This window comes from Aspergillus candidus (genome assembly GCF_002847045.1).
Source record: "Aspergillus candidus strain CBS 102.13 unplaced genomic scaffold BDW47scaffold_80, whole genome shotgun sequence".
Classification (NCBI taxonomy): domain Eukaryota; kingdom Fungi; phylum Ascomycota; class Eurotiomycetes; order Eurotiales; family Aspergillaceae; genus Aspergillus; species Aspergillus candidus.
The window spans coordinates 48,381-73,643 of record NW_020194085.1 but is presented as its reverse complement, the minus strand read 5'-3'; the positions used below and the strand labels follow the sequence as shown (position 1 = coordinate 73,643).

The 25,263-nt window shown below is 51.8% G+C and overlaps 10 protein-coding genes across 10 annotated transcripts; 6 read left to right on the top strand and 4 right to left on the bottom strand.

Moving 5' to 3' along the window:
- Positions 1-230: 230 nt before the first annotated feature.
- Positions 231-2,168, bottom strand: BDW47DRAFT_134909 (putative 2-ketogluconate transporter; the record flags this gene model as incomplete). The annotated part of the gene is made up of 5 exons (XM_024818195.1): positions 231-597; positions 651-862; positions 920-1,438; positions 1,492-1,769; positions 1,830-2,168. 5 exons carry the CDS (start codon positions 2,166-2,168, stop codon positions 362-364), a joined length of 1,584 nt encoding a protein of 527 aa, XP_024667761.1. The 3' UTR covers positions 231-361.
- A 951-nt stretch (positions 2,169-3,119) lies between these two features.
- Positions 3,120-4,811, top strand: BDW47DRAFT_113463 (amidohydrolase). The gene is made up of 3 exons (XM_024814420.1): positions 3,120-3,570; positions 3,645-3,889; positions 3,985-4,811. Exons 1-3 carry the CDS (start codon positions 3,163-3,165, stop codon positions 4,754-4,756), a joined length of 1,425 nt encoding a protein of 474 aa, XP_024667760.1. The 5' UTR covers positions 3,120-3,162; the 3' UTR covers positions 4,757-4,811.
- Positions 4,812-8,030: 3,219 nt separating this feature from the next.
- Positions 8,031-8,625, top strand: BDW47DRAFT_113460 (uncharacterized protein). The gene is made up of 2 exons (XM_024814419.1): positions 8,031-8,263; positions 8,318-8,625. The coding sequence occupies exons 1-2, from the start codon at positions 8,142-8,144 to the stop codon at positions 8,505-8,507; spliced, it is 312 nt and encodes a 103-aa protein (XP_024667759.1). The 5' UTR covers positions 8,031-8,141; the 3' UTR covers positions 8,508-8,625.
- A 258-nt stretch (positions 8,626-8,883) lies between these two features.
- On the top strand, positions 8,884-10,739 carry BDW47DRAFT_120961 (S53 family peptidase; the record flags this gene model as incomplete). Its single annotated transcript, XM_024815551.1, has 2 exons — positions 8,884-8,992; positions 9,043-10,739. The coding sequence occupies 2 exons, from the start codon at positions 8,884-8,886 to the stop codon at positions 10,737-10,739; spliced, it is 1,806 nt and encodes a 601-aa protein (XP_024667758.1).
- Positions 10,740-11,005: 266 nt separating this feature from the next.
- BDW47DRAFT_113454 (SET domain-containing protein) lies at positions 11,006-13,427 on the top strand. Its single transcript, XM_024814418.1, has 7 exons — positions 11,006-11,269; positions 11,325-11,847; positions 11,905-11,949; positions 12,002-12,228; positions 12,285-12,843; positions 12,905-13,028; positions 13,082-13,427. The coding sequence occupies exons 2-7, from the start codon at positions 11,590-11,592 to the stop codon at positions 13,309-13,311; spliced, it is 1,443 nt and encodes a 480-aa protein (XP_024667757.1). The 5' UTR covers positions 11,006-11,269; positions 11,325-11,589; the 3' UTR covers positions 13,312-13,427.
- A 464-nt stretch (positions 13,428-13,891) lies between these two features.
- BDW47DRAFT_134907 (anion exchange family protein) lies at positions 13,892-16,000 on the top strand (the record flags this gene model as incomplete). Its single annotated transcript, XM_024818194.1, has 6 exons — positions 13,892-14,106; positions 14,163-14,518; positions 14,617-14,792; positions 14,863-15,066; positions 15,127-15,694; positions 15,756-16,000. The coding sequence occupies 6 exons, from the start codon at positions 13,892-13,894 to the stop codon at positions 15,998-16,000; spliced, it is 1,764 nt and encodes a 587-aa protein (XP_024667756.1).
- An 850-nt stretch (positions 16,001-16,850) lies between these two features.
- BDW47DRAFT_134905 (acyl--CoA ligase) lies at positions 16,851-18,993 on the bottom strand (the record flags this gene model as incomplete). The annotated part of the gene is made up of 4 exons (XM_024818193.1): positions 18,602-18,993; positions 17,886-18,512; positions 17,504-17,817; positions 16,851-17,441 (listed from the first exon to the last, which is right to left on the bottom strand). Exons 1-4 carry the CDS (start codon positions 18,720-18,722, stop codon positions 16,851-16,853), a joined length of 1,653 nt encoding a protein of 550 aa, XP_024667755.1. The 5' UTR covers positions 18,723-18,993.
- Positions 18,994-19,945: 952 nt separating this feature from the next.
- Positions 19,946-22,207, bottom strand: BDW47DRAFT_113450 (aldehyde dehydrogenase family protein). Its single transcript, XM_024814417.1, has 2 exons — positions 20,700-22,207; positions 19,946-20,629 (listed from the first exon to the last, which is right to left on the bottom strand). The coding sequence occupies exons 1-2, from the start codon at positions 21,495-21,497 to the stop codon at positions 20,003-20,005; spliced, it is 1,425 nt and encodes a 474-aa protein (XP_024667754.1). The 5' UTR covers positions 21,498-22,207; the 3' UTR covers positions 19,946-20,002.
- Positions 22,193-24,406, top strand: BDW47DRAFT_113447 (putative MFS alpha-glucoside transporter). Its single transcript, XM_024814416.1, has one exon. It carries the CDS (start codon positions 22,318-22,320, stop codon positions 23,899-23,901), a length of 1,584 nt encoding a protein of 527 aa, XP_024667753.1. The 5' UTR covers positions 22,193-22,317; the 3' UTR covers positions 23,902-24,406.
- Positions 24,344-24,872, bottom strand: BDW47DRAFT_113446 (uncharacterized protein). Its single transcript, XM_024814415.1, has one exon. It carries the CDS (start codon positions 24,764-24,766, stop codon positions 24,449-24,451), a length of 318 nt encoding a protein of 105 aa, XP_024667752.1. The 5' UTR covers positions 24,767-24,872; the 3' UTR covers positions 24,344-24,448.
- Between the last annotated feature and the right edge of the window lie 391 nt (positions 24,873-25,263).

The window sequence follows — 25,263 nt, the reverse complement described above, 5'->3', positions numbered from 1 at the left end:
AAATTATCATGTCTGGTAATTTATATTACGTGTGATTTTCTACTATACTACTTATAATAGATATAAATAACAATATTTTAATTAGATCAATTATTAATTTATCATTTTACGCAATGAAGAAAAAAAAAAAAAAAAAAAGATAAGTGTATATAAATAATGATCACATTAAATCATTCCTGATGTACCCTATAAAGTATTATGGTATGTATCTGATTTGAATTCTTCAATCCCGAAATTTGGTAGATCAGGATCAGGATCATAAAGTTAGATCTGGATCCACCCCATCTTAAGGCCTATTTACACCTCATAGTGTCACATATCATGTGATGACAGCTATTAGGGCTGAGTACCCGAGATGATCTCAGTAGATATAACGGAAGTGGATGTTTTCCTGGTCCGTCCGGTCCTCAAAGGCATGACTGAGGCTACTATCCTCCAGACCAGCCTCGCGAGCTATTTGATCCTTCTTCTTGTTCTGCATCTTGAGGTAGAAGCGCAGGAAGATCACAGCAATGGTCATAGCGGTATAACACCCAAGGTGGACGCCAAAGGCTATGAAATACCGCGGGGCGTCGTGAGTCAAGAACACTTGCGGGCCTATGCTGGATTAGTATATGTGATAGCGTTGGGTGTGCTCTATATGTGCTTACCAATTGCATTTCCCACTGCCCACGACACAAACGTGGCTGCCACGACGACGGACTTCTTGGTGGCTCCGCCGATGTTTCGAGATACCATGGACAGACACAAGTTCTGGGCGGACCAGAACGAGAGGGTGATGTAGTAGCTGATCAGAAGCCCGACCTTGGTGTCGAGACCCTTTTTCTCCACTGTCATCAGCACGATGGTCCCGACATAGGACCTGCAGGAATGTCTCAGCAACGTTATTTGGAAATTATATCTCTATGGAGATACTCACGGAATAATGAAGCCAAGCATGACGAGCAAATTCTGGTTGTATCTCTTAACCAACCACGCGGAGGTGAGCAGTACAATGATGATATAGAAACCGAGCACCATGGCCAACAGTTGCGTCTGCAGCTCGGTAAAATCGAAGCCCTTGATGATGATATTGGCAAAGGCGCCCAGCCCACTCGTTGGGAGAGTCGTGAAGACCTGGATGGCGCAGTAACAGTACATCTGTGGGTCACGGACGGCCTCCCAAAACTGGTAGGCACGGAATTTCCGGTTTTGCAGACCCGTCTGGTTGGCGCGCACCCGCTCAACCATCAAATGCTTGTCCTCCTCGCTGAAGCACTTGGCACGCATTGGCGAGTCAGGCATCCACCAGATCACGAAGAGACCCCAGAGAACCGAGGCACATCCGTATGTGAGAAACAGCGCCTGCCACGACTTAAGCACGCGGTGGTGCCCGATCAGACTGAAGCAGTAGGCCAGCAGACCACCCACGATTTGTTGCGCGCCGTTCATCATGTACCTGCAAATGGCTCAGCTGATTGGAAAGAATAGGAGAGTGTTGAGGCATCATACCAGTATGTAACGGTGGAAGCCTGCTCTCCTCTGGTATACCACATACTACTCAACACGATAAATGTCGGCTGGCAGACAGCCTCGAAAATACCAAGGAAAGTGCGCACGACGACAAGTCCGGTGAAACTCTTGCACACTGAATGTAGAGCCAAAACAGCACCCCAAAGCACGATATTGATACCGAGATATTTGGCGATGGGTACCCGCTGGATGATCCAGTTGGTCGGGTATTCGACGATTAGGACGGCGATGTAAATACATGTCGTCAGCCAGGAGTACTGGATGGTAATCTCGTCAGTGCTGCCAAACGGAGAGGATCGCTAGGATGCTGAACGCACCTGTTGGCCGACCAGTTTTGTATCGTCGACAATTCCCATAATCGACGCAAACGACATGGTTCCTTTATCCAGCGCCTGGAGAAAGTATGTGCAGATCATAATCACCAGGACCCGGCTATCAATCATCCGACGGAGTCGTCGACTCGTGGCATCGTCTATCTCGACCTCGCCGCGGGCGGTGTACTCGGCGATTTCCCTGTCGACACGGGAATAGTCCGTTTGATCTTTTTTCAAGTCTTCGGTTGGTGGTAGCGACTGCTCGACGTGGGAGATATCCGTTTTCTTTGGTGAGACTCTCTCCACAGAGCCTCTGGGGCTAACTTTGGTCCCTTCCGGCATGGCGGTGGTGCCGGATATGGTGTGCGAATATATGACCTAACTTGAAACGATATCAAGATCTCCTGGTATATTCCCAACAGGCGAAATATGCTACCGAGGATAAGACACACGGCGCACCATGACCAACTGAGATAAACAATCACAGCGGCCTTCGAATGCTGGGTCTCCACACGGGGCCCGGCCGTCTTTAAAAGAACCGAGCAATGCAGGACACAGCATTCCTCAACCCCGGATTTTAACTCAAATGACATGGGACATGGACCACGCGGGGAAGCTCTGCCCGAAAAGATCGGGGTAGCCCGTTTTCCACCAGCGATGTCGCGCCAATCATGTTCTGGTCTTGGTTCTGATACTTCCTTAGCGCATCAGCTCGGGGTGCGATAACCCGGATGGCTTGTGCATTTTGCGGAGAAACTGGTGATATTGGTCCGCCTATCAGAGCTTCCTGGTGGCTTGTCTTTGTTGGCGCGGCTGGTGTTTGGGTATTTTCCCGAATGACTGTCAGTTATATAATGACCTTCGTGAACCATGATAGCAGGGCTCGTCTTAGGTTTAGAAAGGATATGATGGTATGGTGGATCCTGTATGGCAAGTGAGGCAGATCTCACGATTTGACTCGAGTTATTCAAACCATCTCGTTAACCAGACTCAGTGTTAACGTCCAGGGAATTACGCGCTTTTATCAAAATTGATCAAGCATTACAAGAACAAGTTCATTCGAATATTGCGGTTCTAGAAACCATTCCGTTGATATGTCCTCAATAGGAGAACTGCATTACCCAGGAGGAAACCAAGAGCCCTATATAGCCCAGCATCAACAAGAGAGCCTCAACGAAACTGCCCAGAAAATGATCGACACGCAACCCGTTGAGACAAAGCTGTTACCCAAGTCCCCACCAACTAGCCTTATCGCCAAACCGATCCCCTCCCCACTTTACCCCCATCGGAGTTCGCCGTCCACGACCACCTCATCCTCATATAGAAGAGACATTACATGAAATACCTACCTACAACATCCAACGCCGTCATAATGCTATATACAAATGCAACAATCATCACAGTCGACCCCACACGCCGCATAATATCTGACGGCGCCATCCGCGTGCAAGATGACCGCATCGCTGACCTCGGCAAAACCCCCGACCTACAATCCAAATACCCGAATGACAAAACACTCGACCTTTCAGGGCACATTGTGATTCCAGGTCTCGTATCAACGCACATGCACACGGCGCAGACCCTGCTACGGGGTACAGCCGACGATCTCGAGCTGGTCTCCTGGTTATGTCAGCGAATTTGGGTGCTGCAGGGGAATTTCACAGCGGGGGATGGCTACGCCGCGGCGCGGTTGAGTATCGCGGAGATGCTGAAGTCGGGGACGACGTGTTTTCTGGAATCAATGGTTGAGATACCCTTGTGATATTTGCTCGCCGTATATAATGAGTGTGATGAGCTAAGACCACGCTTCTGACGCAGTTCGCCGATCGGTACGGCTTCGACGGCCTCGCCCGAGCGGTCGAGGAAAGTGGCATTCGTGGCTGTCTCGGGAAGATTGTCATGGACACCGGCCAGTACGCTGAAGACGACGCTTGGGCCATGCATCCTGGACTTATTGAGGACCGCGAGATGTCTTTGGTGGGCACGCTGAATGCGTGGGAAAGGTGGAATGGAAAGGCCGACGATCGGATTCGGGTGTGGTTTGGAGCGCGTACGCCGGGAGGGTTGGTCTTCGCTTATTTTATATTTGTCACTGCCATGGTAGATCCCACATGGTAGATCCCACCCCGCACAACAAAAAGCTGATGGAGAATTACAGTGTATCGGAATCCCTTTACAAAGAGATGACCGCACTCTCCCGTGAAAAGGGCATCCCCATCACAATGCACTGCTGCGAAGTCAAAGCCGATAGGGCGTATTGTGCTTCTATCGGACACAGTCCCATGTCATTCTGCGAGTCTGTGGGGCTTCTGTCCCCAACAACCGTTCTGGTACACATGGTGCATTTAGACGACGACGATATACACCGACTAGCAGCGTCAGGGACCCACGTCGCGCACTGTCCCACCTCCAACGCCAAGCTTGCGTCGGGGACCTGCCGCGTGCCGGACCTGGAAATTGCAGGGGTGAATATAGGGCTGGGCACTGACGGCGCCCCCTGCAACAACACTTGCGACTTACTGCAAGAGATGAAGCTCGCGGGGATCATCCATAAGGGTGTCTCGGGTAATCCGACGGTTGTTCCGGCGGAGGCGGTGATGGAGATGGCGACGATCAACGGGGCGAAGGCGCTGGGACTAGAGGATAGTATTGGGAGTATTGAGGTGGGGAAGAAGGCGGATTTTGTGGCGTTAGATATGAGACGAGCGCATTCGCAGCCGTGGTTTAATCCGGTTTCGGCGGTTGTTTATACTGCCACGGGGCGGGATGTGAACTATGTTGTTGTTGATGGGAAGATTCTGGTGAAAGACAGAGAGTTAACGACGATGGATGAGAGTGAGATTGTAAAGGAAGCACAGAGGAGGAGTAGGGAGGTTGTGCAGAGGGCTGGGTTGGAGAAGGAGGTGAGTGCCAGATGGCGGGTGGAATAGATTTCTTGACTTTGTCTACATGATTTAGGGATGGATGGTGCTTGCAGGATGGTTTCCGTCCGGATTATTATTGGTATGCGTTACGAATTTAGGTATTGGACGAGTAGTATGTTATTCATACGAGCCTCATTTCTGACACTCGCACTAGTATTTTCTTTCGAGATCCTTCCTGTAGCTGAAGTGGATGATTTATCTTACAATGGTAATAGCCCATTTGCACAGCCCCCATGGTCCACCAGCTCTAGTCACCAACACTTTAATCAGAACAGTAGACTCTCAATATTCCAAATTTAACATCCATCTCTGCCTCAAGACCCAGCACATTGATATAAAATCTAGCAAGGACAATCAGACGCTAGACAACGCAGCACGATGACCCCAACACACAGAGTTGCCTTACTCGGGGACACAGAGGTCGGAAAGGTATTGCCCAACTCAATACTCCATGGAATATAGAGCTATCCCTGGTCTATTAAACTAAAAATACAACTGTGAAGTCCAGCTTCATACACAAAAACCTTACTGGCGAGTTCATAAGCGAGTATACTCCGACAACTGCTTGCCACATAACAACCCTGCCCTTTATTACGGTATACTGTTCAACTAATCAGCACAGAGTGACCAAATATTGATACCTCAGATCGCACAGAGTCATGGGCTCGTTAACCTCGAAGTCTTGGAGATCCCCGGCGCTGAATTGACCTCACCAAGCGAAGCCGAGCGTCTCAAGGACATGGACGCCGCCATCATACTATTTGACCTCTCCAGGCGAGAAAAATTTGACAATGTCACCTATTGGCATAGTATGTAATCCTCCTCCAGCCCCCTGGCTTCATGTCAGATACTGATGATCCCCAGATGAGATCTTCTCCGCAAACAAAAACCCTGTTTGCATCATCATTTGCGGCACGAAAGGAGACATCCCCGTGGAAGAGCGCGACTTAACCCTTGATGAAATCAAATTGTCTACTACTCTCAGGAATCTCGAGTACTTCGAGCTTTCTATGAGAGATTTAAGCGCCGATTTTGAACTACCCTTCCTCTCGATCCTGCGACAGATCTATAATGACCCAGAGCTGGTAAAGAATGTCCAAATGCCCCCTATTTTTATCATCTTCTGGTTGAACATTCTAATGCTCTACTTGACAGCACTTCGTTCCAGCTCGCTGTTGCTTTCCGCATCCCGGACAGACGATTATACATCCCGAGGAATTGGCGCGGTGGACTCAAGAAATGAAAGACGCTGAAGCGATGTCTTTACCTTCGGGGGATGAGTCGGATTTGTGATTTGATACTGCGTATCACTAGTTTTGGGAACCCGCGTATAGTTCTTCATGAATGTCACTTTCAGGCTTCTCTCGATTCTTATCTAGGTTGTCAATTTTTTGTTGTATGTTCTTACACGCGCACAGTGAGATAAATTCATGGTCTATACTCGCCTATCTCAAATTGAAGCATATAACGACCACGAGGAAGACCTTTGAAACAGATAAATGTCAACGTCAATATAATCCTTGTCCACACTCTCGGTGCAGACCGAAGAAATATTGACATAAGAGTAAACAAATGGTTATTTTAGAAAATGAACTCTAGGTACTATCAGTAACATCAAGAGAAAACGCTGCGAAATTCGCTCTAATCCAGGAGAATTGTATCGCAGGCTGTTGGCCCGAGCGACAGCAGAAGACCATGGCTTGGAGATCCGTGTCCACGCACTCCGAGCAGGCCGAAGAAGATTCCACATTTGTGTAAACACAGGGTTCGACTCTGGAAACACGGTCCCAAGTTGTGTCGGCACCAGTAGGCGAGAACACTTTAGAAAAGTTTCTCCAGTCCAGAGAATTGCATCTCAGACCGTTAGTCCTGAGCCACAGCGGGAGATATATCTTAGAATAACTTCAAAATGAGCATGCAGATGCAACATTGATTGTGCATGTTTCGTAGATTCCAGTTTTGCGAGGTGTGATTCTTGCCTGATTCATCTAGGAATTCACTGTCACTCGACGAGACACCAAAATGGCATGATAGCGTATACCGTCAGTGGTAGACTGAGCCCAGTCATACCGACGGAATGCCATCAGATAAGTCAACACCTGGATCGGTCGTCATGTAACATTGATCAGATGAACGTCTGTTTCATCCATTTGATGCAGAACTAAGCATGCTTTGACTGGCAAGTAGGACCAGCCAGTGTAACCTGACATCCACTGCACCATGATACTAAATCAAATTGGTTGAGCTTGATACGATTCATATCCTAATATGTATGTAGATGTTGATGTGGAGGTCTTAGACACCGTTGCATAAACAAACGAATGCTTCGATTTTGTTGTCAAATAGCACGTTGACATGCATGTGCGAGAGGGATCGTTTGGAAGTAGAAGAGGACAAGAGAAAGATCACCAGGGCGATGAGCTGTATCTATAGAGTTGATAGTGTGAGTGAATGAAGAAGATTTCCAACTATCACTACAGCGTTTGAGCCTCTTGCTTGTACTTGATTTATCCATTGTTATGAGCTTTGATGACTTTTGATTCACTGTATTAAAACAGTGGTTCTCAGGCTCTAGATGATGATATTCCAATGATTGCTTTCTCTGCATCTCTAATTTCTCCGGTGTTTTCCTCCCCTCTCTTTTTTCTCTTTTCTTTCTTGACTTTGTTGCTTTGCTTCTGCTTCGCAATTGATTATTTAACTCAATTCAATTTCTATTTGTAATTTTCAGCCGATTACATTCTGTTCAATATGGAATATATGGAGGAGACCAATCAAACCCAGCAGACACTCTATAGTGCATGTACAGTCACATCGTATAGTTCAGCCGTACGAAATGAACCCAAAGTAAGGAAGCAGGCAACCAGGCAGCAGGATACACCCTAGATTCATTTATGTAACCGAATGCTTCCTTGCACATTCCCCAGCATTCCCTCGGGGACTTCCATGACCGAATTGCCAAGAAACGCGGCATCTAGCTAAGACTTTAGATATTGTCTTAGGTGGCACCATCCAAACCATCTGTCGGTGCCGTTGTTACCGAGCAATATAATGGGGCCAATGGGTGGGGTGTATGGGACGAAAATGAAGCTTGTGTGATACAAGCGTCCGTGTTCCAAAGCTTTTCTGAGGAGATAATACCTGGCTGATCGGAGTCCGACACGGAGTGGACGGAGGGAGAGTGTGATTGGCGACGAGGCACGCCATGGCAGGGGGGCCAGGAAATGAAGATCAGGGGTTCGGAGGTGGGGGGAAATGAGATCAGTTAGGGGGTTACATGGTGCGATGCATGGTGTGTGGGTAGCGTCGGTTCACGACCGACCGGGTGGTGTATCAGGGTTGATTGAGTGTCTCAATGTTGGTTTGTCTGTTGATGCACGATAGATGAACCATGAGGAGACTCCTATCTGGTCTGGTCGGTCTGTTCCTGGCACCTGCGAGAGTGCCAATGACGCCAAGATGGTACATGTGGAACCGCAGCCGCGCCGATCCTGGGATGAAAAATCAACAAATCAGCGAAGAAGTGAGCATTGTTCCATAATAATGGGATGGAAACGATAAACAAACCCACATAATCTCCCTGAGAAGTTCCTCATCCTTGGGAATCAATTGTGACACCGAAAGAGGGGAAGCCGTCAATCTCGACCTACTCCTCACGGGTTTCAGCTGCTGCAGAGGCCATGGCGTACCTGACCATCGCATCAGGATCACTAGTATCGCGATGTCAAGACAGCCCCCTATCACAAATATGGCTTAGGACCTTAACCTCCAGTGGAGCAGCTGGCCCACCTCCCCCTCCAGGTACGGAAAAATGTTCAGAGCAAACCGGGCCCCCATCGGGACCCCGTTTGATGGCTGATTGCGCAACAATATGCAGGTTCCATCGACTCCACCAGCTGGAGATAGACTACCAAGAACCCTGTACATGCGTTCTTTGGGATTGGTCCACGCGTTTTAACTATGGATCCCCAAAATAGATCATTTTCTAAATCGGGGCCTCGCGCGAGGGGGAATGTCGGCTAATAATGGCTGGGCCGCAAATAAATACCATACCACCCCCCCCCCCCTTCTTTTCATCTTATCTCCCCCAGACTGATCGTCATAGTTCACCCTCGTCGTTGACTGCAGTTATCATGCTGTCAACTCTCTTTGGCCGTGGAGCGGCTACGCTCGCGGTGTACTCCCTGTTGGCCGCGACCGTGTCGGCCGAGGCTTTTGAGAAGCTGTCGGCTGTACCGCAGGGTATGGACCCCGGTGGCGCAAACATTGATGTGATATACTGACCCTACTAGGATGGAGATACTCGCACCACCCCGCTGCCGACGAACCGCTCCGCCTCCAGATCGCCCTGGCGCAGGGCGACCCGGAAGGGTTCGAGAAAGTCGCCATGGACATGGCGACCCCCGGCCATGAGAACTACGGGAAACACTTCGACAGTCACGACGAGATGAAGCGCATGCTGCTGCCACGCGACGAGTCGGTCAGCGTCGTGCGCGACTGGCTGTCGGCCGCCGGCATCGACAACGTCCAGCAGGACGCCGACTGGATCAAGTTCAGCACCAGCGTCAGCAAGGCCAACGCCCTGCTAGACGCCAGCTTCCAATGGTACGCGAGCGCCACCCGGGACGTGCGCCGCCTGCGCACCCTGCGCTACTCCGTCCCCGAGGCCGTTGCACAGCACGTCAACACCATCCAGCCGACTACGCGCTTTGGACAGATCCGCCCCAACCACAGCCATCTGCGCGCTAAGCCCGCCGAGGTGGACGAGAACTTCCTGGCCCAGATGATCGTTGCTCGCAACATCTCCCACTGCTCGACGGTCATCACCCCCCAGTGTCTGCAGTCGCTATACAACATTGGCGACTACAAGGCCGATCCCAAGAGCGGTAGCGAGGTCGGCTTCTCCAGCTACCTGGAGGAGTCCGCGCGCTACGACGACCTCGAGATGTTCCAGGAGAAGCTGCTCCCCGATGCCGTGGGCCAGAACTTCTCCGTTGTCCTCTTCAACGGCGCCAACAACGACCAGACCTCGAAGAACGACTCCGGCGAGGCCAACCTCGACCTGCAGTACATCATGGGCGTTAGCGCCCCGCTGCCGGTCACCGAGTTCATCACTTCGGGCCGTGGCCCCCTCGTCCCCGATCTCAGCCAGCCCGACCCCAGCGACAACCAGAACGAGCCGTACCTGGAATTCCTGCAGGAGGTCCTGAAGCAGAAGAAGGTCCCGCAGGTGATCTCCACCTCCTACGGCGAGAACGAGCAGACCGTCACCGAGAAATACGCCCACACAGTCTGCGACCTGTACAAGCAACTCGGCACCCGCGGCGTCTCCGTCATCTTCTCCTCCGGCGACTCCGGCATCGGCTCCTCGTGCCAAACCAACGACGGCAAAAACACGACCCACTTCCCGCCCCAATTCCCCGCCGCCTGCCCCTGGGTGACCTCCGTCGGCGCCACCCACGGCATGAAGCCCGAAGAAGGCAGCGTCTTCTCCTCCGGCGGTTTCTCCGACCTGTGGAAGCAGCCCGCCTGGCAGAAAGACGCAGTCGACTCCTTCCTCGACACCATCGGCGACAAGTACAGCAAGTACTTCGACCGCGCCGGCCGCGCGTTCCCCGACGTCGCTGCCCAGGGCGAGGCCTTCGCTGTCTATGACCAGGGCCGTCTGGCGCAGTTTGACGGTACGAGCGCGTCGTCGCCGGCGTTTGCGGGTATCATTGGGTTGCTGAACGATGCGCGTCTGCGTGCGGGACAGCCTGTGCTGGGTTTCCTGAACCCCTGGCTGTACTCCACTGGTAAGGACGGGTTCACTGATATTGTGGACGGGCGGAGCACTGGGTGTGATGGAAAAGATCGGTTTGGGGGCCCTCCGAATGGCAGCCCTGTTATTCCCGATGCCGGGTGGGATGCCATTAAAGGCTGGGATCCTGTTACTGGGTTGGGGACGCCGAACTTCGGGAAACTGAAGGAGTTGGCGTTGAAGAAGTAGCCTGTTTAATTGAGGATATCTTTCTTTATTGTGTTCAGTGAACACTACCTACTTAACTACTTATTCCCTTGTCAATAAATTTTGGAATTTGGTCGTATATACCACCACATACTATACTATTGATTTTGCAAAATAAAGTTATCCAATCCAGGAACCAACTTAAACAGCCAAAAACTGCATTACATAAACCATGGTTAAATTATCTGGTTTTCTGCCCACGCAGAATTTGATGACGTCGATCTCTATCTCCACTAGACAATCTATTCCTTTACTACACAACAGACGGGGGGTTGTACTTTGACTATTAATCTATTTTATCCTGTTATACACACGCTATATACATGCAGCCATCACCACATTTACCTGCACTCCACACTCTCAGTGAACTCTTGGGGACATCTTTCTCCGACCAGCTGAAAGCCCTTTTGGATGGGGCTGGGCCTACCGACCTGCTACGTGTCCAGCTCAGCCTATGCAGCTTGGCCGGGAATGGGCTTGCAGAGCAATGTGAGAAGTCGAGACCAGTCGTGGTAAGTATGGTGTTTGGTATCGAAAACTTCTCGATCAATGTACTGATCCAGCCAGGCCTATGTCGACCTTGCGAGCGGTCATCGGGTAAATGAGTCTGGGCTGGCGCCGGTTTCGGTTCCTGGTGAAGAGGTTAGTTGGTATAGCTAGACCGTGGATGGATTGCTGATTGAAGCACTACGCCTGGGGAGATCAGGACTCTACCAGTCAGCCTCCTCACACTCCGTCCTCGAAAAACACTGTGAATGCGTCTCGTACCGCAGGGACGCAGCATGCAGATGAGGAGTCTGGTAAAGGCAATGTACGGGCCAAACGACGAAAGATGTCTATAGACACAGAACCGGAAATTTGTGTATCTCTCACTGCTGGTACAGATACTACCCGCGACAACGAAGAGTCCACTAGGCCGTCTGGGGAAACACGTTCTATCCGCCAGGTCCATAGCGACAGTCGCTTTCCGCTGCGAAAACCACGCCAGGAACCAGTCGTGCCCGTCATGACCCCTACCTCTACCGACAAGCTACTTTCTGGGATATGGCGGCAGATTCACTCGGAGGTCAAATGGGGCCAACCCAATCTAGTGAGCGACCATCCTTCTTTGCACTACTATCTTGGTCTATCTTAACTTTATGTATAGTTGGTGGATCCGGACACCTACATCGGCGGAGGAATGAGCAAGGAAGTAGGTGTGGATTGGGGAGTTACGACTTGTTGACGTCCACTAACCCGTGCAGGCTTTCCGACTGGTTAACACCATATGCCTGACGTGCCACGGCCAGAGTCAGTCGTCGCGCGCCCTGGAAATGATAGTGCAGGCCTACTGGGTAGACTGTTTCGAAGCGCGCATTGTCGCATTTCAGATAGAGCAGCCTCTACTTTCCGTAACCGAGGCGCGTATGACGGTGCTACGGGAGGCATGCGCTGTGCTACGGCTGACGGAAAAAGAGCTTCGAAATAGGTTGTACGTGACCTACACCCCAGACTCACTTCTCTCTGTTCGTGCTGATGTATGACAAGAGGGATCTGGCGCGGATACAAGGAGATCAAAGAAGCCGGCGGATGGGCGAGCCTCGTGTTCGCTGGGTCCGGAATATACCGGTTCTGCAAATACCGCATTGGCTTCAACGAAGGACTGACAACTCAACTACGCCACCTGCGACAGAGCTTTGAAGTAGCTGCCGATACCCTCCATCCCCAGTGGCGGCAGCTACTCGGTATAGTCGGCCAAGCGTCCCCGCCCCGGTACACCGGACATCCGCACCAGTGGGTGATCGTGGACAGCCATCCCGCACAGCCTCTGAAGTCTACTTACAGACATCTCGGCGTGGAGGAGCTCGACTATCAGTTCATTGATAAGTCGGTAATTGATCAGGACGTGTTTGGTAGCCGCGATCCGCGACTGATGCCGCAGATTAATCCTGATATCTGTTCGACATGCGCGGAGCGACAGTCGGATAATATCACCCTTAACCGGTGCAGCTGTTTTCCGGATCTCTTTGGCTGTCTTAGACTTCCCACCGCAGTCCAGGTTGTTGGTACCCAGAACGGGAAGAATAACGGTGTTGTAGCTCGTCGGGTAAGTGGCCTCCATAGGACCCATTGTTCCTTGTGCGGAGACAACTCAATGACAAACCCAGGACTTCGAACGCGGCGCCGCAATCGGGGAATTCATCGGTCTAATCACCAACGGCGTCGAAGGTCGCGACGTAATGATAGGCGGATCAGAATCACACCGCTACCAGATCTTCCAAGGGCAAATGGGTACGCCGATTTCTTGTCTGCATTGTGGCTGCAGCGCTGATATATCGTGATAGGCAACTTTACTCGCTTTATCAACCACTCCTGTAACCCGAATAGCCAGTTCCAGCGGTTCTGCTGGCGCGGGTCGGAGCGCATCGTCGTTGTATCGCGTGGTGTTCTTTCTGGTAGTGAGATCACGGTGGACTACTCGGATCATTATTGGAGTTGTTTGGATAAGGTGTGTCTTTGTGGGGAGTTGTGTTGTCGTTTTTTGGGGAAGAGGGCAGGATCCTTTGAGTGTTGATTTGCGGTAACACCTCGTAGGGGCGTTTTACCAATATTACGGAGCGCGAGATAATATAGATATGGACCACATTGCTTGGAGCAAACAGGTAGATTATTCTCAATTAATTCTCATCAGTTAATCCTCAAAAATGTACTATCCATATGGCGTCACTGGATGTCGCGAGTGGAGATGGCATTCTGCGCGGGCAGAATCCACCGCCCAATCAGTGTGCGTCTGTTTTCTGTGGCAAGTCTATTACACCATGGCAACATATTTATGTGCAAGATATAGGGGAACTTGTCTATGATATACAACTACTCACTGTAAACATTATAAAGGTGTGTGCAATCACAGGAAATACATAAAACACAGGTGAATATAGTCAGGATGGTTCTGTTCAATTACCTCGCGCTCGTCCTACTGTGTCATCCCTTCGGCATGGCCTCATAACCGAGGGTTTCTGGCCACTGCTTTAGCCTGCTGAAAAGAAAAGAAAAAAAAAAAAAAAAAGAAACAAAACGGCATCCATCACATTTCCCTTGCCCATACACTCTCCTCACAACGATATACGACACCTCAAGACGACAACCCACCCATCATGGCAAGTTCGTCCTCTACCCACTCCATCCCCCTCGAACGGGAAAAGACATACACCTACGACAGTCTCCAGGGATGGAAGAGCGTGCGCATCCTCCGTCTCGGCCGGGGGATGTATCACGACGTGCGCAGAAGACTTCCCTACTATAGGAGCGACATCACGGATGCATTCACATACCGCACGGTAGCCAGTATCGTGCGCATGTACTTCGTCAAGTCCGTCCTCCCCTGCCCCTATGCACATCCCAACCACAACAGCTAAAAAAGCGCAGCATTCTTCCTGCGATAGCATATACACTCGACATGGACCGCCGGACGGGCAATTTCTACGGCATCAACGAGGGTCTGTTCTCGTCTGCGCTGGCCGCTATGATCTTCAGTGTGTTTGCCGCGCAGCCGCTGACTATTGTCGGCATTACGGGGTTGATTTCGCTGTTTAATTACACGATCTACGATATTGTAACCCAGTACGAGCCGTCTATTTATCCGAACTTTATGTGCTGGACGGCTATCTGGGCGGCGATCTTCCACTGGATTGTGGCGGCTTGTAATATCTGTGACTATATGCGCTACGTGACGGATTTTTCTAGCGAGTCGTTTGGGATGTATGTTGGGATTATTTATTGTAGTACGTTTACCCCTTTTGATCGTTATCAGGCTGTCTACAGGAGAGAGAGAGCGAGAGAAAGAGAGAGAGAGAGAGCTAGATATGCTGACAATTTACAGTCAAAGGTGTGGAAGAGCTGGTGAACGAGTTTGATTCTCATGGCCACAGCGCAGGATATCTGGGCTGTGTAATAGCCATGCTATACTTCCTCACCATTTACGCACTGGAAAAGCTGGGGTCGAGTACCGTGTGGCGGCCCGGGTTCAGGGGATTCCTGGCAGACTATGCTTACGTTGTACGTGTGCTTTCCTACCGGATTGTAGATATGCAATTCGCGTGTCGGGTCTGGCGTACTAAGATTTTAGATCGGGACTCTGTTCTGGGTAGGATTTGCCCACTTCCCTGGGAACCTCAAGTCGACCGATATCACCTTCGTCCCGGTGACTCGCGCGTTCTATCCCACGCAGGCGCGGGGCTGGCTCATTCACTTTTGGGAGCTGGATGTGAAGTGGATCTTCGCGGCGCTGCCGTTTGGGTTTTTAACCATGCTTCTTTTTTATTATGACCATGTTAGTCTCTCCCCTCTGATTTTCGCCATAGATTGCCAGAGAAGATATTGACAAGACCAGAATGTCAGCAGCCTAGGCGCCCAAGCCCGACAGTTCCCCCTGAAAAAGCCCGCCGGCTTCCACTGGGATTTTTTCCTCCTCGGCTGCACGACTTTCATTGCCGGTATCACCGGCGTCCCGATGCCAAACGGACTAGTCCCCCAAGCCCCAGTCCACACTGACAGTCTCACCGTCTACGAAACCGACCTGCACATTATCCCCACAACAGAAGGCGAAGGCACCGAGATCCGCCGGCCCGTAACAGCCGCCACGCGCGTTGTCGAGCAGCGCGTCTCGCACTTCGTCATGGGCCTCGCCATCATCGGAACCATGACAGGCCCGCTGCTCATCGTGTTGCACATGATGCCGACAGCCGTCTTTGCAGGCGTCTTTTTCATCGTCGGCTGGGGCTCGATCGAGTCCAACGGCATCTTGCAAAAGGCCGTGTTCCTCATGCTAGAGGACCGCTTCGTGCAACGCGACAATCCACTCCTGACCGTCCGCCGCCGCAAGATCGCTCTATTTATCGCGTGTCAGGTTCTTGGCGTTGCCGCCTGCGTCGCTATCTCGCAGACCATTGCCGCTATTGGTTTGTTTATCCCCTCCTCTTTCCGGCTGGCTTGCCCATACTAATTCGAATACGTGTGCAGGCTTTCCCGTGCTGATTATCGCACTGATCCCGCTCCGAGTTTGGGCCTTGCCGAAGTGGTTCAGTCAGCGTGAGCTGGACGTGTTGGACGATTTGACGGCGAATAATAGCGCCGTGCTGGGCAGTTTGGGCGGTCCACCGGTGTTTCCGGGGCAGACTGAGCCTGCACAGGAGGGCCTTGCACGGAGGTATTCAGAGCAGATTCGTGGGGTGCCTAGACAGAGGGCTGGGAGTATTAGTCGCTGATGGGTTCCCGAATGTATACGTATAGCGCGTGTGGAAGGAAACTGTGGGACGGTATGCAGTACGACGTGCTCCTACAGTCGGAAAATACAGATGATACAGCCGGTGTTGAGATGCGGTTTGACATCGTGTCGATTTGGATATTTAAACAGCAACATTCTGCAGATATACCCCTTAGTATCGACCGTAACCTTTACGCTGGCCATGTAATACGCGTCATTGATGGACATGCAGTAGATCCATCAACATGTGGTTCCAGATCTGAGCGTGATATCTGCTGGAAGAAGCAATGTGATGTGTCTGCACCGTCTATAGAATCCCCTCTGTGACCCAGGTGGAGCAAAAGGCCAGATGGAACAATTCCGGTAATTTCTAACAGACAGGCAGGAGATATACTACCAGACACGGTGCAATCGATCAAATGGCGACTCGTCACCTGACTCCTCAGGATTGACTTCCCAAAGATTTCACCAATACCATCATATCATCGGTATATTTCCTCATTACATATTGTATATATGACATGTGAGAAGACCAGCAAATGTGAAGATGCTTCCTAAAGAAAAGTTGCAGCAATCATGCTGGCTGCACCACATAGGCCAGATTTGCAGCACCTCGCCAGAGAACGCAGAGTGTTATGAGTCTTTCCTGCATGTACCGTACTGGTCACGCAAGATACAGGCAAGTAACGCAGTTGGCCGTGCTACAGGTGTCATATTGTCTACTTGGTAGGCTATGAGGGCTGTCATGTTGGTGGTTCAAACGACAAGTAGGGGAGCTCTATCATAGAAATCTCAGTGTCGATGGACTGGTATAATGCATTCTATTCTCTATATCTATTCAATAGTCATCTTCAAATCTTACTAGCGAACATCTTCTTCAACTCCCTCCGCAGGATCTTCCCAGACGGATTTCGGGGGATCTCATCGATGAACACCACCCCGCCCCGCAATTGCTTATAATTCACCACCTTGGCCTTCACAAACTCCACAATCTCACTCGCCACAGCCTCATTTTGCAGCTCCGGCTTTGCAGCTTTGACGTACGCGCGCGGGACCTCCGACCCGGCCTGCCCATTCGGGATACCCACCACAGCGCAGTCCCCCACAGCCGGATGGCCCAGGAGAAGGCCCTCCAGCTCCGCCGGCGCCACCTGAAACCCGTTATACTTGATGAGCTCTTTAATGCGGTCCGTGATCACGAAGTTCCCGTAGTCGTCCTCGTACCCCACGTCTCCCGTCTTGTAGAACCCGTCCTCGGAGAACGCCTCCGCAGTTGCCGCCGCGTTGTTGTGGTAGCCTAAGAAGATATTGGGGCCCTTGACCCACAGCTCGCCCTCTTTCTCTGAGCGGCGCGTCTCGCCTGCAATCGGCGCGAACTTCGCCGTCACGTTGGGGATCAGACGACCCACTGCGCCTGGGTATTTCTTGGATTCATCGTATGTCTTCATGGGTTAGCGACACGATGCTGGTTCGAACAGTGCGGAGGATGCGGAGGACTATGTACCTGGGAGTGCGTGCACGGCGCTGTCTCCGACATGCCGTACTGCTGTCGGATGGGGATGCCTCTCTTTTGGTGCAGCGCACGGATCAGTTCCACGGAAAGTGGGGCCGCAGCGGAGTTGAGCAACTTGATAGAGCGTAGGTCGTACTTGTCGACGAGGGGGTTCTGGGCCAGCTGAAGGGCAACGGGTGGTACGACGTATACATAGGTGATGCGGTGGTTGTGGATAGTTTGGCACACGGTCTGGAGATCGAAGCGCGGCATCACAAAGGTGTTAAGACCAAGGAAGAGCCCGGCACTGATGATACCGGTGATGCCTGACGCTGTTAGCAAGACGGCCATCTATGCAACTTAGAGGGTAGTAGGAGATAGAAATCTCACTCACCATAAATGTGGAAGAAAGGCAAAAAGGCAAGCGCCTTGTCAGTGTGACCAAGTAACATTTTCCCATCGGCATACCGGTCAATGGCGGCCGCCTGCACCAAGTTCGCAACGACGTTCTTGTGCGACAGCATCACTCCCTTTGGTAGCCCGGTGGTCCCACTCGAGTAAACCAAAAAGAGCAGATCTTGGGCGGGATTGGTCACTGGAGGACTATGCCGCCCCGCAAAGGCAGTGTCGGGGATAGCGGCTGGGTCATCTTGCCACACGTCCTGCGCGGCGTCGTCGATGACGATAATTCTGTCCTGGTCGAGTCCTGCGTCCCGCGCAGCTTTTGCAACGGCTTCATATTGCGCCTTTTGGGTGACGACCGCTTTGGTGCCCGCATCTTTGAAATAATGAACCAGGTCGGCGGCACCGAACCCTGGATTGAGGGGACTGACGACAGCGCCGATTGAAACAGCACCCCAAATAATAGGGGGTAAGTCGATGCAGTTGCCTGAAACAGCGCTGAGCACATCGCCTTTACGGAAGTTGAATTTAGATTGGAGCGTGCGACCAAAGTTGAGAGAGAGTTTGCGGGCGTCGGAAAAGGTGTAGGAACGGTTCGTGGCCACATCGGTCAATATTACTGGTCTTGTTAGATATTTCCGCTTGAGTTTCGACTTTTCCGGTCTCGCATCCTGCAATTTCTTTCTTCTCTTCAATGGGCAAACACACCGTTCGACTCGGGAAACGTCCGCTCGGGACGTTGAAAGAGAAAGCTCCACAGGTCCGTCTCGGGGACGGTGACCTCTGGATAGGGAGAATAGCTTGCCATCTTGGTTACCGACACAGTCATACAGTTCACGACATTGGCCCTCGAGAGACGAGGACATCTATGCGATTATAATCTAGACTCGGGCAGGGCGGCGCAGAAACCGTAACTCGCTCCCGATAGCTTCATTGGCTGCGGGGTTCCCCACACATCGACCCACACCTCGATCCGAGGTTGGGCAGACGGGGAAGTCCGCCTGCTTATCGCTCAGTCTGGGGTTATTTTCTGGGGTTGGCATTGGTCCGGATACGAAAGTCGGCATTTCGGCCAATGTTGGTTCGTTAGGGACCGACCACCGATCCCCGAGGATGTTTTTCAGTGCTCTAATTGGATTTAAAAGGAACCTTCTAGCATAGATAACTGGGTCCACTCAAACCCCTTTTGTTAGGGCCATCACCGGCCAATTTGTGTATGTGGGGTTTCAAGGGACATCTGGTACTTACTGTGCTGTCGGGTAACGAGGCTTTGAGCGCCATACAGTAGGCCACTCTCATTAGGGAACCCACGAATAATGGATAAAGCGGCAAATCGACCAAATAATCCCGTCGTCCCAATCAGTAAGAGCATTGATCATTTTCGATCTCCAAATGATACCACATTGCATTCTTAACGTGTAGGTTTGCGTTGAGACAGGACATAGCACAGCGATGTGAGACGACAGCTGCAGTATCGTCAACATCCCAGTTGTGTATTTGTAAACTCAAGGTTGTGGCAAGCCTGCTGCCAACGGCGACCTGTCAGGCGATGCTTGATAACGAGTAATCACCCAAGATGCATTCAGTCTTCATAGGGTACTGATATCTAGAATGGGCTCTAAAACCGCAACCAATTGTGCATCTCTATAAGTACTGGGTTTGCATATCAAGTCAAGTCACCCGCTCTCAACTGCGAACATTTGTGAGTATCGCCATATCTTTCGTGGCCAGAGAAGCACATAACTGCTCCCGAAGCTCAAGGAGTGACAAATATATCTGGATAGCTGGGCGACAGAAACCACATCCAAAGATGTCTTTTTGTACTCACGGCCGGTCTTGTGTTGTATATGAGGGAGTCTGTTACTGACATGTCCAATCGAAATAGCTCCTTCGTGTGGGAGAAGAAGATTATGACAGGAAGTTGAGTCGAAGAAGAACAACTGCAGCGGAGAGTCGGAAATCATATGACAGCCCACGTGCCAGCGTCACGTTACGGGACCTTTCTTTTTTAAGATTCCTTCGTTTATTCAACTTCATTTCTTTACTTCTCCCGTCACCAAGTCTGGTGAACAGGGGCACTAATATTCTCATTTAACGAGTTATACACAATCATGGATTTTTCTTGATCCACAACGTTTGGCTATTGCAATGCTGCATCAGCCCACTGACTCCCCATTCCGTCCCAATTCCACTCGTCTTGTGTCCTCCGAACGGCATCCCCGGCTCCAATTCAAAGTGCGTATTGACCCAAACACTGCCCGCCTGCAGTCTATCGGCCATACGTTGCGCCTTCTCTAGATCACGAGACCAGACGGACGCGCCCAGGCCACTCTCCGAGTCGTTGGCGCGCCGCAGCACGTCCTCCTCGTCGGACCACTTAAGAATGGGCATGATCGGTGCGAAGGGCTCCTCGCGCACGATTCGCGCTGAGTCTGGTGGATTGTCGATGATGGTTGGTTGCACGAAGTAGCCGTCCGAGTCGGTGATGGCACCGCCCACAGCCGCTTTGAGTCCGTCAGCCGCGACACTCTTGAACATTTCCTTGGCCTTGTCGAACTGCATGCTGTTTTGAATGGGTCCAATGAAGACGCCTGGCTCAGTGCCATTCCCAACTTTGAAATTCCGCACAAATGCCACCAGCTGGTCGCGGAACGTGTCGTAAATATTTTCATGCACGTACAGTCGCTTCACCATCATGCAGATTTGTGACGCGTTGAGGAAGCAGAGGGTGGCAATCTGCATTTAGAGGCCTGGTTAACTTTGACCTTCTATATATGTATGTATGCAGAGAGGAGTGGATTTCTACCTTGGGAATGATGGCCTCAATATCGACGTCATCGCAGATGATGGCTGGGTCGTTCCCGCCCAGCTCAAGCGTGACACGCTTGAGTGTCTTGGCACAGCTGGCCATCACACGCTTTCCCGTCAAGCTTGACCCGGTAAAGCTGATCTTATCGACGCCAGGATGCTCGGTGAGCATGGGGCCGAGGTCATCGCCACCGCTCAGCACCTGGACGACACCGGGCGGAAAGAAGCGCGCGGCCAATTCGCCGAGCTTGAGATCGCAGTAGGGGGTGAAGGGACTCGGCTTGACGATGATGACGTTGCCCGTGTACACCGCGGGGATGATTTTGCCCACAGCGAGCAAGACGGGGAAATTCCAGGGCACGATGCCACCACAAACGCCGAGGGGCACATATCGATGGATGGCCTTGCGGTTCTCTGTTTCTTCTAGGACCGTCTGCGGGAGCTCCAGCGAGCTGAGCCCCTCGCACCATTTCAATGTCATGGCAACCTCTACGTTTGCCTGATCAAGCGGCTTGCCCTGCTCCTGCGTGAGAAGCGCGGCGAGGGCGGCCTGGTTAGCCTGGATGGCCCCGGCAAAGCCCCGGATGGCTGCGCGGCGCTCCTCGACGCTGGTGCGCGACCATTTGGTGAAGGCATCGCGGGCGCAGTCAACGGCCCGGTCAAGGTCCGCCGCTGTGCTCACAGGCACTTCGGGGTTAGGCTGGCGGTTGGCTGGGTTAATACCATGGCGCGTTTCCGCGGTGGTAGTCAACTCGTTATTGATGACGTTGCGGAAAGTTGTAGTGTCAAGAGACATCTTGGCAAAATTAGTGAAAGTGAATGGGTTAATCGAGACCAAGAAAGCACACAATGGCTATTATATAGTCGTGCCCCTCTTTCCGTCCCCTCATTGAATGGCAGCCTTGCCCCTTAAGCGGGGACTTGTGTATCGGGATCACACACTAATGACATTTCTAGGCTAGCCTCATTGTTTGAGGTGTTTGTTGAAGGCTTATCGCAAAGATTCAGAATACGCCTGCTATCCACATTTGGTTTTCCAGTCACGGTAGCAGGCCAAGTTGGCGCGGCATTTGGCAAAATCCTAGCTCGGCGCCCCGCTTGGAAGTGGCAGTGAGCACCCTGTCGCTAATGGCCTATAGGCACTCTGTAGGGAATAAACTTCCCTCTGGTTGGCTAGTTCCTGGCCCTTCACTAGTATGATACCAGCGAGTTCCCTCTACTGTTCCCGTGACGATCCGGAGGATATTTCAGCTCCGATGCCTCTATCTACATGAATGATGCAATGCGGGGTTTAGCTCCACCCGGGCCTGGGGTATTCCGCCCTGTCGTCGGGATCGGGACGGCCCCAAAGCGGTCCCTTGGGATGCAGGTGTTCTGCGGAATGGTCCCAGAACTTGAAGTCCTATCGAGGGCTGCGTGATAATTGGGGATACCCCTCTTCTGTTCACATACAAATACACTTTCATGATTAATGAACGCGGCATGATTGGACCCCACCATGCCAAGCCTGCCAAATATGTGGATCCTATGTTTTTCTGTTTATATCGGCCCAAACACCCAATACATCCGATAGTGTGTTACAATTTGATACCGAAGGATTCAGCAAGAGGTCTGGAATGCCAGAAAAGGAAGTTCTGGTGCAGGCCATTTCCGCTGACAGAAGCGATGAAGCTGAACTGTCTTTCCAGTTCACCAAGGAGGAGCATGCACAGGGATGGCGGCAGGCCATGGCACTGTACTGGCCAGCCATCGGCTGGGGCCTGTTCATGAACCTGGCCACCGTTCTCAAGGGCATCGACGGCGCGGTAGTGCGCAGTCTTGTCGGGCTACCGATTTTTAAAGAGACGTACGGCTACGAGCGCAACGGCGAGTACCTCATCGCAGCTCAATGGCTATCAGCCTTCAACTACGCCAACCTGTTGGGGGCCATCGTTGGTGCACTATTGTCAGGCGTGGCCTACGAACGGTTTGGCCCGCGCGTCATGATCGCCGTCTGCTGCGTCTGCTCCATCGCATTCATCTTTATCCAGTTCTTCAGTCACACCCCGGCGCAGCTGTTTGTCGGTGAGCTCGTCAACGGCTGCATCATCGCCTTCTACCCAATATGCGCTTCCGCCTACGTCGCAGAGGTCACGCCGCTCGCTCTCCGCGGTTTCGCTGCCACCATGACGAATCTGGGCTTTTCGATCGGGTCACTTGTCGCGTCGGGCATTCTCAAAGGTACCGAGTCCATGGCCTCACACTGGTCCTACAAGATCCCTATCGCGACGCAATGGGTTTTACCCGCCGTCGTGCTTGCCCTGGTGGGATTCTGTCCCGACCCGCCCTACTGGCTGTGCCGTCGCACTCCCGACGATACCGCGGCTATCTCCTCCCTGCGCCGTCTCGCGGCGTCCAACGTTGACGTGACGAAGAAGCTGGCCCACATCCGCGAGACAATCCGCCTTGAGGATAGTCTAAGCCAGAGCAACCACCGCCCCAGCTACCTCGACTGTCTCCGAGGCGCCGACCTCCGCCGCCTTGTTATCTGCGTGATGGCGTACGACATGCAAGCGTGGACCGGAAACGTGTTCTTCATCAGCTACGCCGTCCACTTCATGGAGCTCGCAGGACTGGATTCCTCGGACGCCTTCTCCATGAACCTGGGCCTAACAGCCCTGGGTCTAGCAGGGACATGCATCTCGTGGACGCTGCTCCCGCGAGTCGGTCGACGCACAATGTACCTCATTGGATGCTCCGCACTCGCCGTACTGCAGTTTGCCATCGGCGCGGTGGACGTATCCTCACAGAGCAGTAGCGGCACATGGGCGCAGTGCGCACTGATGGTCGCGTGTACCTTCGTGTACGACCTCAGCCTGGGGCCGTTCTGCTACGTGCTTCTCGCGGAAGTGTCATCTGTGCGACTACGCGGGTTGACGATTGCACTGGCGACGGTGACGTGCTTCGTGTGGTCGATTGTGTTCACGGTGGTAATTCCGTATGCGATGAACGCGGACCAGGGCAACTGGCGCGGGAAGATCGGGTTTCTGTTTTCGGGACTGAGTTTTCTGTGTTCAGTGTATTGCTACTGGTGTTTGCCCGAGACGAAGGGGCGCACTTTTGAGGAGCTCGATGTGCTGTTTGAGCGGAAGGTGCCGAGTCGGAAATTTGAGGATTATAAGGTGGGCATTGATGTTGGGGGGAGGCGGTTGGAAGAGTGATTGGGAGGTTTCCCGTCGATAACGATGCTATACCAAGACATCAAACTCGAAATGGTATGTATACCACGCGTGGGGGTCACGAGACCAGCCAACCCTAATCCATGACCCTTGCGTGTCTAGATATCCTGTTTTATATCAACAGAACACCCCACGAGATATACTAGTCTAGTGCTATCAACCTAGCGATACGCCTGAGCAGAAAAATTAATCATTGGGGTATATACGATGACGCTATAATATAACAAGAGGCCAGTCCAACGAAGAAACAAATCCAACCCGTCGGACACCCAAACCCCTAACAGGTCCCACAAACTCTCCCCTTATTCATACTCCCAACATCAGAATAATCTCGTCTCGCATCCTCTGCACAAGCCTCTTGCACCCGATTAACATGATCGACAGTATCGATTGCATCCGCGAGTGTCTGCCAATCTTGTGCGGTGTTGCTCGTGCTGCTGCTGCTGCTGCTGCTGCTGCTGCCAGTAATAGCATTATTTCTCGCATTCGCTGCCCTAGCTTCTTTCGCTCTTTTATACCTTCATATCAATTAAAGCGTCAGTCTCAACATAATGAATGGAAAGGAAAGGAAAGGAGAAAGAAGCAAAACATACGCCTTCTTCCCCAACATAAACAGCAACGTCGTCGTCCCGGTATCCTCTCTCCCCTCGACACCAAACATCCCTGCTACCTTTTGCACGATGGGGTATATTCCGCGCTCGTCTTGCTGCCCAGGTTTTAATTCTGCCACTGACTCTACCCCTGATCTTTGCCCAAAGGAGCTAGAGGGGGTATCCGGCTGGATCATGATCGGGAGCTGGATTGGGTAGGAGTCGGGGCTGTAGGGGTGGGTCGTGGATGCACCCATTTGGAATTGTTGTTGCTGTTGCTGTTGCTGCTGCTGCTGCTGCTGTTGTTGTTGTTCAGATGAAGCGATGTAGTCTGGGAGATATGGGATGGGGTCGCTTTGTTGGGTAGACGCGGCACCGTAGAACCCGGGGATGCCCTGGGGGGCGTAGTATGTGTTGGAGGTGGCCATGTTAATCAATCTATCAGTTAATTCAATATTTAAGTGTAGTTATAGATTGACAGAGGAGTAGTGGTAGTAGGGCAGCAGTGGTATAGTAAATTTATAGCAGAAGTAATGCAAGAATTCAAAGCTCAACCCAGAAGAAGTCCCCCAGTTCTATATATATACCATCCGCTCAGCCATAACCAACGCCCAACCCTAACCCGAAAACCATATCCAGAACCATAATCACCATCATCATCTTCACCACATCTTCCCATCCATCTCTAGTACCCCACCGACGATCCCTCCCCTTTCAAAACCCACTAAGCCTATTCCAAAGCCAAGGCGCATTC